Source organism: Lissotriton helveticus, chromosome 1_2, assembly GCF_964261635.1.
Source record: "Lissotriton helveticus chromosome 1_2, aLisHel1.1, whole genome shotgun sequence".
Classification (NCBI taxonomy): domain Eukaryota; kingdom Metazoa; phylum Chordata; class Amphibia; order Caudata; family Salamandridae; genus Lissotriton; species Lissotriton helveticus.
In genome coordinates, this window is record NC_136058.1 from 118,628,090 (window position 1) to 118,643,142 (window position 15,053).

At 50.9% G+C, this 15,053-nt stretch overlaps 1 protein-coding gene across 2 annotated transcripts in view; it reads right to left on the bottom strand.

The window, feature by feature from the left end:
* FGGY (FGGY carbohydrate kinase domain containing) overlaps positions 1–15,053 on the bottom strand; it is a 2,115,431-nt gene that overhangs the window by 676,861 nt on the left and 1,423,517 nt on the right. For both annotated transcript variants that reach the window (XM_078669875.1, XM_078669881.1), the window contains one exon: positions 10,247–10,308. In XM_078669875.1, coding sequence (XP_078526001.1) covers positions 10,247–10,308 — 62 coding nt within the window. The remainder of the gene's footprint in view (positions 1–10,246; positions 10,309–15,053) is intronic.

A 15,053-nucleotide genomic window follows, 5' to 3' on the forward strand; every position in this document is an offset into this window, starting at 1 on the left:
CAGTCGGGTGACGTGAGCGAGCGGTGCCATGTAGATGTTGAACAATGTTGGGCTGAGGGATGAACCTTGGGGTAAGCCGCAGATGATCTTGGTGGCTTCGGATCGGAAAGGGGGAGGCGGACGCTCTGGGTTCTGCCGGAGAGGAAGGAGGTGGTCCATTCCAGTGCCTTGTCTCGGGTCCCTGCGTTGTGCAGGCATGTGCAGAGGGTGCGGTGGCAGACAGTGTCGAAGGCGGCTGAGGAGGATGAGGGCCGCGGTTCCGCCGTTGTCCAGTAGAGCCCTGATGTCATTGGTGGCGGCGATGAGGGCAGTTTCGGTGCTGTGGTTGCTGCGGAACCCAGACTGGGATGGGTCCAGGATGCTGTTATCCTCGAGGTAGCGGGTCAGTTGTCTGTTGACAGTCTTCTCGATGACCTTCGCGGGGAACGGGAGCAGGGAGATGGGTGGGAAGTTCTTGAGGTTCTTTGGATCAGCCTTAAGTTTGTTGAGTAAGGCGTTGATCTCAGCGTGCTTCCAGCTCTCCGGGAAGGTCACGGTCTCGAAGGAGATGTTGATGGCCTTGCGGAGATGGGGTGCGATGGTGGCGCTGACTTTGTTGAAGATGTGGTGTGGGCATGGGTCTGATGGAGAGCCGGAGTGGATGGTGTTAATGATTTTGATGGTGTCGTCATCGTTACTGTTGGCCCAGGTGAGCAGGGGATTGGTGTGGATGGTGGCCATTAGGTCGGGGGTCTCGATCTTCAGTGTGCCTTTGCTTTGCTCAGGACGTCCATTAGAATTTCTGGGAAACTGCTCCAGATGAGATGTAATAACTGAGTGCTGCAGCTTTAATTTGAAATGTTCACTATACTCTATATGCATGTTGCGCTAAAACAAAATGTCTCTTCAATCTCATACTTAGAGCCTCTCCAATTCCGCAGCCCATCACTCCAGGAACAGACCATCAACATATTTGATTCCATGACATTCGCTTGACGGAAGTCTGTGTTCCTTAGATATAATACATTGGATTCTGCAATCCCTGTATTAAAAACGTATCTCTATTTTTTTTAATACATTTATTTGGTGATTTGTGATGCACCCAGTGGCTAATTATAAAGAAATGATGGCAGAACTCAATTATAATACTTAATACAGTTGAACCCTGATGTCACAACACTTTTTGCGAGAGCCAGCAACCAAGGAGAAAATCAAGCCACGGAATATAAGTAAAGCAGCTGTTTTGAAATATTCTAGCAGCTGTTTTGAAATGTTTTCCTATTTACTAGTAGTACAGTGGCAAGCAGAAAGGAGACATTGATACAACATGCTTATTTTTTACACCCTTTAGATAATTAAGTAGAAAAGTTAGAATCTTTCTACATGCTTCTACACACTCTGAGCTACTGCACATATTTTTAAACTGACTTGTATGAAACCAATTCTAGTATATATTTGCAACAAATATGTAACAACTTTTTTGACGTGTTAATTTTACAATCGAAATTCTATTTTTATTCTTCATGTTTGAAACATGCTCTTGCTTTCATATGAAAGAACTATGAACCAAGTATTTAAGTGGTTTATGGAAAAGGTGATGGTGTGACTGTGTATTATAAGGAATGAAGTACCCCCTGTTGTATATGACAGGGATATATAATGTACCCCAGCGGCGATCTTTACCCATTTATAATCCAGAAAGTTTGAGATTCCTTGTGCACCTACGGGTAAATATTGCAATAGTGCAACCAGCAAAATAATCTTATGTACTCATGCTTTTGTTCTTTGTGCAATAGTATTCACGCACTGCTTGCCAATCACTTAAGACAACAAGCATTAGAAATGCAATCGGGCTCGGATTTATTTGAGTTTGAGCTAATGGCATTGTAAATGCCAATGTCTTTTTGCCATGTGTTATGGAGTGTGTGCATGTGGTGTGTAGTGGAAGTATGTTGGTTGAATTGTAATTTTACCAATGGTGGCATGCTGTGCTTTATATGAATATGTTTAAAAGTAAAGTGTACCATACTGCGATTGCTTGGTGGAAAAGTGCACTGCCGGCTGGAGGTGTGTGTGCCTGGTGGAATGGTGCACTGACGGCTGGTGGGTGTGTGCTTGGTAAAAGCGTGCACAGATGGATGATGGTTGTTGGTGTTTGTGCATGGTGAAAGCATTCATTGACGGCTGGGGGGTGTTGTTGTGTGTGTTTTCTGTGTGCTGGTGAGTGTGTGGTGGTGAGTCTGTGGGGGTGAGCCTGGGGAGTGAGTGTGGTGGTGAGTGTGTTGTGTTGAGTGGTGACAAGTGTGTGGTGTTGAGAGACTGAGGTGTGTGGTTTGTGTGTGCGTTATGTGTGTGTGGTGTATGTGTGTGTGGTGTTTTCTGCACACTCACACACTGCCCCTACACATTCACACACTGCTCACCCGCACACTCCCAATGTCACCCTGCATAGTCACACACTGTTTACCCTGCACACTCATTCTGCACACTCACACAATGTGCACCCTGCACCCTTACACACTGTCTCTGCAGTCACTCTGCACTCACTGTCACTCTGCACTCACTGTCACTCTGCACTCACTGTCACTCTGCACTCACTGTCACTCTGCACTCACTGTCACTCTGCTGTCACTCTGCACTCACTGTCACTCTACTGTCACTCTGCACTCACTGTCACTCTGCACTCACTGTCACTCTGCACTCACTGTCACTCTGCACTCACTGTCACTCTGCACTCACTGTCACTCTGCACTCACTGTCACTCTGCAGTCACTCTACTGTCACTCTGCTGTCACTCTACTGTCACTCTGCACTCACTGTCACTCTGCACTCACTGTCACTCTGCACTCACTGTCACTCTGCACTCACTGTCACCCACTGTCACTCTGCACTCACTCTGCACTCACTCTACAGTCACTCTGCACTCACTGTCACTCTGCACTCACTGTCACCCACTGTCACTCTGCACTCACTCTGCACTCACTCTACAGTCACTCTGCACTCACTGTCACTCTGCACTCACTGTCACTCTGCACTCACTGTCACTCTGCACTCACTGTCACTCTGCACTCACTGTCACTCTGCACTCACTGCCACTCTGCACTCACTGCCACTCTGCACTCACTGTCACTCTGCACTCACCGCCACTCTGCACCGCCACTCTGCACCGCCACTCTGCACCGCCACTCTGCACTCTGCGCTGCCACTCTGCACTGCCGCACTGCCACTCTGCACCACCACTCTGCACTCTGCACTGCCACTCTGCACCGCCACTCTGCACTCTGCACCGCCACTCTGCACCGCCACTCTGCACCGCCACTCTGCACTGCCACTCTGCACCGCCACTCTGCACCGCCACTCTGCACTGCCACTCTGCACCGCCACTCTGCACTGCCACTCTGCAACGCCACTCTGCACCGCCACTCTGCCACTCTGCACTGCCACTCTGCACCGCCACTCTGCACCGCCACTCTGCACCGCCACTCTGCACCGCCACTCTGCACCACTGCACCGCCACTCTGCTGCACTGCACCGCCACTCTGCACCGCCACTCTGCACCGCCACTCTGCACCGCCACTCTGCACCGCCACTCTGCACAGCCGCACTGCCACTCTGCACTGTCACTCTGCACTGCCACTCTGCACCGCCACTCTGCACCGCCACTCTGCACCGCCACTCTGCACTCTGCACCACCACTCTGCACCGCCACTCTGCACCGCCACTCTGCACCGCCACTCTGCACCACCGCACCGCCACTCTGCACCGCCACTCTGCACCACCACTCTGCACTCTGCACTGCCACTCTGCACCGCCACTCTGCACCGCCACTCTGCACCGCCACTCTGCACTGCCACTCTGCACCGCCACTCTGCACCGCCACTCTGCACCGCCACTCTGCACCGCCACTCTGCACCACCGCACCGCCACTCTGCACCGCCACTCTGCACCACCACTCTGCACCGCCACTCTGCACCGCCACTCTGCACCGCCACTCTGCACTCTGCACCGCCACTCTGCACCGCCACTCTGCACTCTGCACCGCCACTCTGCACCGCCACTCTGCACTCTGCACCGCCACTCTGCACCGCCGCACTGCCACTCTGCACCGCCACTCTGCACCGCCGCACTGCCACTCTGCACTGCCACTCTGCACCGCCGCACTGCCACTCTGCAATGCCACTCTGCACCGCCACTCTGCACCTGCACTGCCACTCTGCACTGCCACTCTGCACCGCCACTCTGCACCGCCACTCTGCATCTGCACTCTGCGCTGCCACTCTGCACTGCCGCACCGCCACTCTGCGCCGCCACTCTGCGCCGCCACTCTGCGCCGCCACTCTGTGCCGCCACTCTGCGCCGCCACTCTGCGCCGCCACTCTGCACCGCCACTCTGCACCACCACTCTGCACCGCCACTCTGCACCACCACTCTGCACCACCGCACCGCCACTCTGCACCGCCACTCTGCACCGCCGCTCTGCACCGCCGCTCTGCACCGCCGCACTGCCACTCTGCACTGCCACTCTGCACCGCCGCACTGCCACTCTGCACTGCCACTCTGCACCACCACTCTGCACTCTGCACCGCCACTCTGCACCGCCACTCTGCACTCTGCACCGCCACTCTGCACCGCCACTCTGCACCGCCACTCTGCACCACTGCACCGCCCCTCTGCTGCACTGCACCGCCACTCTGCACCGCCACTCTGCACCGCCACTCTGCACCGCCACTCTGCACCGCCACTCTGCACCACCACTCTGCACCACCACTCTGCACCACCACTCTGCACCACCACTCTGCACCGCCACTCTGCACTGCCACTCTGCACCGCCACTCTGCACCGCCACTCTGCACCGCCACTCTGCACTGCCACTCTGCACTGCCACTCTGCACTGCCACTCTGCACTGCCACTCTGCACCACCGCACTGCCACTCTGCACCGCCACTCTGCACCGCCACTCTGCACCGCCACTCTGCACCACCACTCTGCACCACCACTCTGCACTCTGCACCGCCACTATGCACCGCCACTCTGCACTCTGCACCGCCACTCTGCACTCTGCACTGCCACTCTGCACTGCCACTCTGCACTGCCACTCTGCACCGCCACTCTGCACCGCCACTCTGCACCGCCACTCTGCACCGCCACTCTGCACCACCGCACCGCCACTCTGCACCACCACTCTGCACTCTTGCACCGCCACTCTGCACCGCCACTCTGCACCGCCACTCTGCACCGCCACTCTGCACCGCCACTCTGCACCACCGCACCGCCACTCTGCACCGCCACTCTGCACCACCACTCTGCACTCTGCACTGCCACTTTGCACCGCCACTCTGCACCGCCACTCTGCACCGCCACTCTGCACCACCGCACTGCCACTCTGCACCACCGCACTGACACTCTGCACCGCCACTCTGCACCGCCACTCTGCACCGCCACTCTGCACCACCACTCTGCACTCTGCACCGCCACTATGCACCGCCACTCTGCACTATGCACCGCCACTCTGCACCCCCACTCTGCACCGCCACTCTGCACCACTGCACCGCCACTCTGCACTGCACCGCCACTCTGCACCGCCACTCTGCACCGCCACTCTGCACTCTGCACCGCCACTCTGCACTCTGCACTGCCACTCTGCACCACCACTTTGCACCGCCACTCTGCACCGCCACTCTGCAACGCCACTCTGCAACGCCACTCTGCAACGCCACTCTGCACCGCCGCACTGCCACTCTGCACCGCCACTCTGCACCGCCACTCTGCACCGCCACTCTCAACCACCACTCTGCACTCTGCACCGCCACTATGCACCGCCACTCTGCACTCTGCACCGCCACTCTGCACCGCCACTCTGCACCGCCACTCTGCACCGCCACTCTGCACCACTGCACCGCCACTCTGCACTGCACCGCCACTCTGCACCGCCACTCTGCACCGCCACTCTGCACTCTGCACCGCCACTCTGCACCGCCACTCTGCACCGCCACTCTGCACCGCCACTCTGCACCGCCACTCTGCACCGCCACTCTGCACTCTGCACCGCCACTCTGCACTCTGCACCGCCACTATGCACTGCCACTCTGCACTCTGCACCGCCACTCTGCACCGCCACTCTGCACCGCCACTCTGCACCACTGCACCGCCACTCTGCACTGCACCGCCACTCTGCACCGCCACTCTGCACCGCCACTCTGCACCGCCACTCTGCACCGCCACTCTGCACCGCCACTCTGCACCACCACTCTGCACCACCACTCTGCACCACCACTCTGCACCACCACTCTGCACTGCCACTCTGCACCGCCACTCTGCACCGCCACTCTGCACCGCCACTCTGCACCGCCACTCTGCACTGCCACTCTGCACCACCGCACTGCCACTCTGCACCGCCACTCTGCACCGCCACTCTGCACCGCCACTCTGCACCACCACTCTGCACCACCACTCTGCACTCTGCACCGCCACTATGCACCGCCACTCTGCACTCTGCACCGCCACTCTGCACTCTGCACTGCCACTCTGCACCACCACTCTGCACCGCCACTCTGCACCGCCACTCTGCACCGCCACTCTGCACCGCCACTCTGCACCACCGCACCGCCACTCTGCACCACCACTCTGCACTCTGCACCGCCACTCTGCACCGCCACTCTGCACCGCCACTCTGCACCGCCACTCTGCACCGCCACTCTGCACCACCGCACCGCCACTCTGCACCGCCACTCTGCACCACCACTCTGCACTCTGCACTGCCACTTTGCACCGCCACTCTGCACCGCCACTCTGCACCGCCACTCTGCACCGCCACTCTGCACCACCGCACTGCCACTCTGCACCACCGCACTGACACTCTGCACCGCCACTCTGCACCGCCACTCTGCACCGCCACTCTGCACCACCACTCTGCACTCTGCACCGCCACTATGCACCGCCACTCTGCACTATGCACCGCCACTCTGCACCCCCACTCTGCACCGCCACTCTGCACCACTGCACCGCCACTCTGCACTGCACCGCCACTCTGCACCGCCACTCTGCACCGCCACTCTGCACTCTGCACCGCCACTCTGCACTCTGCACTGCCACTCTGCACCACCACTCTGCACCGCCACTCTGCACCGCCACTCTGCAACGCCACTCTGCAACGCCACTCTGCACCGCCGCACTGCCACTCTGCACCGCCACTCTGCACCGCCACTCTGCACCGCCACTCTCAACCACCACTCTGCACTCTGCACCGCCACTATGCACCGCCACTCTGCACTCTGCACCGCCACTCTGCACCGCCACTCTGCACTGCCACTCTGCACCGCCACTCTGCACCGCCACTCTGCACCACTGCACCGCCACTCTGCACTGCACCGCCACTCTGCACCGCCACTCTGCACCGCCACTCTGCACTCTGCACTGCCACTCTGCACCGCCACTCTGCACCGCCACTCTGCACCGCCACTCTGCACCGCCACTCTGCACTCTGCACCGCCACTCTGCACCGCCACTCTGCACTCTGCACCGCCACTCTGCACCGCCACTCTGCACCGCCACTCTGCACTCTGCACCGCCACTCTGCACTCTGCACCGCCACTATGCACTGCCACTCTGCACTCTGCACCGCCACTCTGCACCGCCACTCTGCACCGCCACTCTGCACCACTGCACCGCCACTCTGCACTGCACCGCCACTCTGCACCGCCACTCTGCACCGCCACTCTGCACCGCCACTCTGCACTCTGCACCGCCACTCTGCACCGCCACTCTGCACCGCCACTCTGCACCGCCACTCTGCTCCGCCACTCTGCTCCGCCACTCTGCACCGCCACTCTGCAACGCCACTCTGCACTCTGCACCGCCACTCTGCACCGCCACTCTGCACCGCCATGAAAATCGCACTCTTTACCTCTTACTGAACTCGCCACCCGTTGAAATGAGTTGAATGTTCAATATCATCCGAAAATGCACTTTCCCACTTATTTTTATCGCAGCTAAGAGTGACTGTCAAATATACAGCTGGTACCGTGTTCTTCCCTCGTTATTCCACTTACCATGTCAGCCACTTAAATAAACAAACTGGCAAGCCAGCCCGAAGCACCCACCACGTCGACCCTGAAGTATCACCTCACATCAGTGCTCTAAAACAAACTCGCTTTACATTCCGTGTTCAAACAAGGAGGTGCAAGCTAGCTGAAAACTGTAAACCTTTTATTCCAAACAAACATTTTAAATTTCGGTAAAAGCATTTCAGCTATTCAAACATTGAAATTAGCCGAGTAAACTTGAATGGACTGCCGTGCGCGAAAGGTAAATGTTAAACGCGCGCATGATACATGCAATGCAATGGTGAACGCGCTCGCACCATCTGGATTGCATTACACGGGCACTCTGACAGCTCCTAATTAAGATTAATCACTCTGCCGTGCTCGTTCTCGCACAGAATATGCCACATCGGGCACGCGTAAATTACTTACAGCCTATCACGTCAACGCTACAAAATACACAGCACAGCGAAGACGAATCACTAGGCAGATGCCAGAAAACACTAAGGAATGTGTCTGGCCAGAGCCCTAGAGATACCTTTTTTTTCCTTTAACATTAGGAGCTCGAAGCTCCGCCCACTTCGTGATGCGTAGGCCGAGCCCTAAAAAGGACTTTATTCTCAACTTTATTAATAGTAACAAGAGCAACCCATATGTCCTTGCAAACTGGGTAAGTACATCCGTACCAAAAAACAACGTTCACAAGGAACTCATTTTCAATATAAATGACACTTTGTGGCAATTGAAGTAATTGCAATGCTTAATAAACAATTATATACTGGTTATCTCATAAACATATATCAATTAATTAATCATATAAACCCCCTTTAAGACAAGCTCACAGAACATTCAATTAGTTGTACCAAACTTCAGCCGAAGTAGGCACTTTTATTTTTACAAAAAGTATGTTATTTAATACATTTTCACTTAAAACTGTTTTCGTGACCCCAAGTGTAGTGACCATAACCATATTTACAGTGAACATTAAGTGACATATTCAAACAAAAAAACGGTTATCAGTAAGTTTCACAAAAGGACAAACTATAAGGATAAAGATTTCTTGTTTGTTAAGGTTGTCTCTTTTCGCAATTTCGTCGACGGCGTTTTGACCCTCTCTAGATACCGGGTCTCATCAGGACAGTGTATCTGGGGACAGTACTGGAATGTAGTACAGTGGAGCATCCAACGGTAAGAAGTCTCTTAATCTGAGACAGAGCGGAGAACGGAGTGTTTTTCGTGTTGGTAACCGCTTCAAAGCTCAACTGCTCAGTAACAGTGAAGCCTTCTGGCATGTAATTCACGTCTTTCATTCAGAAGTAACGAGAGAAGGGGTATAGTTCTCATGGAGGCTAACATTGCGATATCTCGACCACTAGATAGTGGCGAGGTTCAGGAGTTATTACTTCCCTTCGGTTCGGCTGCTGCAAACCCCTTCTCTCGTTACTTCTGAACGAAAGACGTGAATTACATGCCAGAAGGCTTCACTGTTACTGAGCAGTTGAGCTTTGAAGCGGTTACCAACACGAAAAACACTCCGTTCTCTGCTCTGTCTCAGATTAAGAGACTTCTTACCGTTGGATGCTCCACTGTACTACATTCAAGTACTGTCCCCAGATACACTGTCCTGATGAGACCCGGTATCTAGAGAGGGTCAAAATGCCATCGACGAAATTGCGAAAAGAGACAACCTTAACAAACAAGAAATGTTTATCCTTATAGTTTGTCCTTTTGTGAAACTTACTGATAACCGTTTTTTGTTTGAATATGTCACCTAATGTTCACTGTAAATATGGGTATGGTCACTATACTTGGGGACACGAAAACAGTTTTTAAGTGAAAATGTATTAAATAACATACTTTTTGTAAAAATAAAAGTGCCTACTTAGGCTGAAGTTTGGTACAACTAATTGAATGTTCTGCATGTTCTGTGAGCTTGCCTTAAAGGGTTATATGATTAATTCATTGATATATGTTTATGAGATAACCAGTATATAATTGTTAATTAAGCATTGCAATTACTTCAATTGCCACAAAGTGTCATTTATATTGAAAATGAGTTCCTTGTGAACGTTGTTTTTTGGTACGGATTTATTCTCAACTTGGCACATCCTGAAATTGAGAGCAATACAAAAGAGGACCAGCCATAGATACATAGGTACAACAATATGACATATAAAACAGAAATATACAAGTCTTTATGGCCTTTTTAGAATATAACTATTTCTGACCTGGCATTTGTTTCCTTTTCTAACTCTGGAAAAGCAGGATGACCCCGAACAACATGCTCTATCTGCAAAAGAGATGCAAAAATAGACGATTATAAAGACCTACGAACCGACACATTTTGATGAGAATTCATGTGCAAGCAAAGCATATCGCAATACATTATTCATGACTTACAAGGTTTTGTAAAGTATTTTGTTTTTCAAGCAAGTGCCCTTTCTATCACTTACATAGCCAATCATGAAAGCCTAAGGGCATGATGCGATTGGTACGTTTTCCTGGTGAAAATTGCACACCTATAAATGTGTGGGTGAGCGCTTTTCATACAATTAAGCTGGGATGATGAGTATTGTGTACTATTCTCCATTCATGCAGTATACAACAATACAGTTGTGCAATCTGATCTGTCTGTATTCTTTGCCACAATTTGTGTGCACAAAACCTCATAAATTGCAGCCAAATAGTTAACCTGTTATGAAACGTACTAATTCCCTTATGAGGATTGGTCGTTAGTTGTGAGATTGCACATAAAAACAGAGTACTCTGTGCAAAAAAAGTATGTTATGTCAGAGTTTTCAGGCACAATAATTTGAGGTTGTGCTATGTACTATAAAGATTTAGTTATAATGTATATTCCTCTTTTATTCTTAAAATAAAAATGTTAGTTGTTGCGTTTTCATCTCTGGGCAGAGGATGCCTGCTACACTGTCAGGATGCACTAATCTTGCGCTTGGAATCCAGCTGGAGAGATGCACTCTTCTATCTCTCACCTCCTCTGCCAGTGACCACATATACAGTAAAAAGAGGGAATAGTGATTGAAATGGGCAGACTGGAATGGGATAAGAGAGGAAACAGAGACACCGGATACCACCAATCTGACTCATGACTTCTGTTCTCATGGATGTCACAGAATGTAGTGCTCTGAAGACAAAGGGATATCTTTGGAATGTATGATGGTATTCTGCGTGCATTTATCACGCATGCCTTAGGAACACTGCCATTAGAATGAATGCGTCTTTAGCATGCATTCGTTCTGCACGCAAGGATTGCTGGATTTTGGAATAGTTTCATTTACTATTGCATCTCCAGTCTGCGCAACAGCATAAAAGGTGTTGGACTTTAATTCTAACACCATTCCACCAATGCGTCCCCCCCCCCAATACAAGTCATTGTAAATACTTGAGTGATGACCGAATGCGTGCTTACGACGCACATTTTCTTTACTGCCGCTGTGACGGCACAGCATTATTGGGGCTTCGTCCTAAAGGACGTTTCCCATATCTTTAGTCACTTACCATATAGGGCTCTGTGCTCTCCTGTGATAGTAATATTTCTGCTATTTCTGTGTAACAGACTCGCTCTACTTTGATGTGGAACTTGCTATTCTTGAAAACAAGTTTTTGAAGCTGTTTTTGGAACTATCAAAATGTCACGAAATTATATTGAACGTGAGATCTTTATTTGCCAATACTGGCAATAATTCCTCAAGCGATGCCATTATATGAACAATTGGAAAGGCAGATGCCATTTTGACTGGTGAGAGTCTTGTGTCCACTAAGCAAGGGGGCACTCAAATACAGAACTATCCTGGATATTCCTGGCAGTGGTGAGGCCTAGTCCTACGGATTTAAATCCTACTTTGCTTTCGGCTTTCAGACCATCCATTTTACTGTACTTGTTCACAGAGGCAGCTTCTGAACAAGAACACAGAATAAAGACAGCCTGCCTGTGAAGCCTTACATATAAATATTTTAACTTCATCTTCCAAGTGCAAATGTATCTTACACGCACATAGATCACACACATTCACGGCCAACGCGGGGAATAAACTCCTTGCTGTTAGGACAGTACTTAATTTGTTAAAAACACAGAAGTGCATGGGGCCTAAAGTTTTTCTCAGAAGCCCTCCTCCAATGATGCTGAGTACTGGACTTGCTGAATACCACAGTTGCCTGATTTTGATTTCACCTCTTTCTTCCATCACCCTAAACTTCCATTGTCTTAATCTCACACCTACGGGTTCTTTCCCATCCCTCCTTTCCCCTTGTGTCCCCATTTTCCTACATTTGTCATCCTCCTATTGTCTCTATTATCTACATTTCTTTCTTTTTTGCTCTGAGTCAAAGTCTGATAAAGAAGAAGTAGTCCTAGTTCCCCTAAATGTGTTCAGGTGCCCACTACCTACGAGCACAAATTACAAAAACATGCTGCATCGGTGGCCTTGGATTCAGGAGAAAATGTATTTATTTTAATGCTCTTGCACACAACAGAAATTGGTAGGCTCTCGGCTATTACAGAAGAAAGAAGATTTCACTTTCAAAGCACATCCCATCACATACGCTAGCGCTTGGCTTTCAAACAGGCAAATTGCCAAATTTAAAGGATGCTCTGAGTACCATTGACAACGTCCCCTTAGGTCGGTCCTGAGACAGTCTTTAATTTTCACTACGCCCCAAGTTCCCATCAGATAGTAATTAATTTGGTGAGTACTACTCCTTCTGGATGTGCTGCAGCAACTTCCTGTTGAACCTGAGTCTCGCATTTGAGGGTTGAAATCTATTTAAAATGTTTCAGTGCCCCTAATTGAATTGGTTTTGAAAATCCTGTTAGCATAGATCATACCAACGACAAAAAGCAATTTTTGTAATTGTTTTCTTCTGAAATCAATCAATACCATTTGAAAAATGGAAAAGCTGATAAAAACAGATCCTAATTTCAGGGATTTGCCTATTGTCATTGATTAAATTTACTGCTAACCTCTGAGTATCTGAACCTGCAGCTACCAAAGTCACCACTGCGCCCTTCAACAGAAATGTTGTAAATTTAAGGGCAAGGCTTTCCATCCGAAAAGTGAAATTATTAATAGCATTGAGCACTCAGTGTGTACAACATAAAGAGGGGCCTTCTGAAGCAGGCTTCGAATGTCCTCTCATTTTTTTTATTACAGAGAAGAATGTAGCCAGGCCAGATGTCTGTTTAAAGTTGTACAGATGTTTTGATGTGAAAGGAATGATGTCTTTATTCAATCAATTACATTTAAGTTTCTGTTTAGACACTTAAATCCCAGAATCATGAACCAATTAAAAAAGCACTGCGTGCAACATTTTACACTATTATAACAATGTCCAGATGTGGAGATAGGAAAATAATGTGAAATAATTACTGGGTATGTGGCCTTACTTCCTGCCTTTCCATGTTGACAGTAAATGTTTAGCCAAAGCATAGACAATATAAGGGTCGGCCTATCTGAAAATCCAATGCAGTATCTGAAGTGCAGACGGAAACTACATACTTTGGGAGTGTTGCTCACACCTGCGCATGTTTGTGATTTACCAGAGCTTTGGAGTTTTCCTATATTCCAATGCTACTCGTGCAGAAACTATGCAGGGCCTTGTATATTTATTTATTTATTTATTTTGCGGTTTCTAAAGCGCCTGGTGACCCGTAGGCATCCCCGCGCTGTAAATCTGAGAAGACCAGGAGAGGGGCAGAGGGAGGGAATTATTTGGGAAACAGAAGAGTTTTGAGTTTCTTACGGAACAGAGTGTGCGAGGGTTCCAGACGTAGACTGCGAGGGAGTGAGTTCCAACCTATGGAGGCTTTGACCGCAAAGCGACGACCGCCGGTGCGAGCCTTCCTGAATTTTGGTACAGTAGCCAGATGTTCGGCGTCAGAGCGGAGGGATCTGGGGGCTTTATAAGGGGTGACCATGTGTCTCAGAGCGGCAGGGCCAACTCCATTGATAAGCTTGTGGGTGGTGCACAGGGCTTTGAACTCTACTCTATGGCGGACAGGGAGCCAGTGTAGGGCTTTGAGGGCAGGCTTGGCTGAAACTCTGGGGGGGAGGTTCATAATGAGCCTGGCCGCCGCATTCTGGATACGTTGGAGTTTGGCCAGGGTGTATTCCGGAGCCCCAAGGTAGATGGCGTTACTGTAGTCGAGCCGGGCTAAGACAAGTCCCTGGACCAGTAGTTTCCTGGATAGCGGGGGGAGAAGGGATAGAATCTTGCGCACGGATCGCAGGAGACCAAAGCAGGTACCTGCAGTCTTGGCCGCCTGCGTCTTCATGGTTAAGTTGGGTTCCAGCCATACTCCTAATGTTTTGATCTCCTTTTTTGGGGAGGGGATTTCACCAAAGGTGTCAGGCCAAACAGTTGGTGGGATGGATGTCCATTTGTTGCCCAGGAGCATGATCTCGGTCTTTGCACCATTCAGCTTCAAGGCCGAGTCACACATCCAGGAATGGATGTCCTGGAGACAGTTAAGCAGGCTGTCAGGATGGTTATCCAGGTGGGACAGGGAGACGACTAGTTGAGTGTCGTCTGCGTAGTTTATTATTTTTATACCATAGGGGGCCACTACGTCTTCCAGGGGGGCCATATAAACATTAAACAAGGTGGGGCTGAGTGACGACCCCTGGGGAACTCCGTTCTTGAGGGGAAGTGGTTCTGACCGTGAGTTGCAGTCCCACACCTGAAAGGAACGGTTGGAAAGAAAAGATTCAATCCATGCTCGCGCCGTACCCACAATTCCTGCCTTGGCCAAGCGATGTAATAGGACACGGTGATCCACCGTATCAAAGGCGGCACTGAGGTCCAGGAGGATCACTGCCACTGATCCTCCTGAGTCCAGAATGCACCTTGCCTCCTCGATGACAGAGAGGAGGGCAGTGTCCGTGCCATGGCCGGGTCAGAAACCAGTTTGGGATTGGCGCAAGAGATGGTTAGTCTCGAGGAATTGGGACAGTTGCGAGTTGACTAGCTTTTCCGCCATCTTACTGATACAAGGGAGCAGCGAGATAGGTCTGTAGT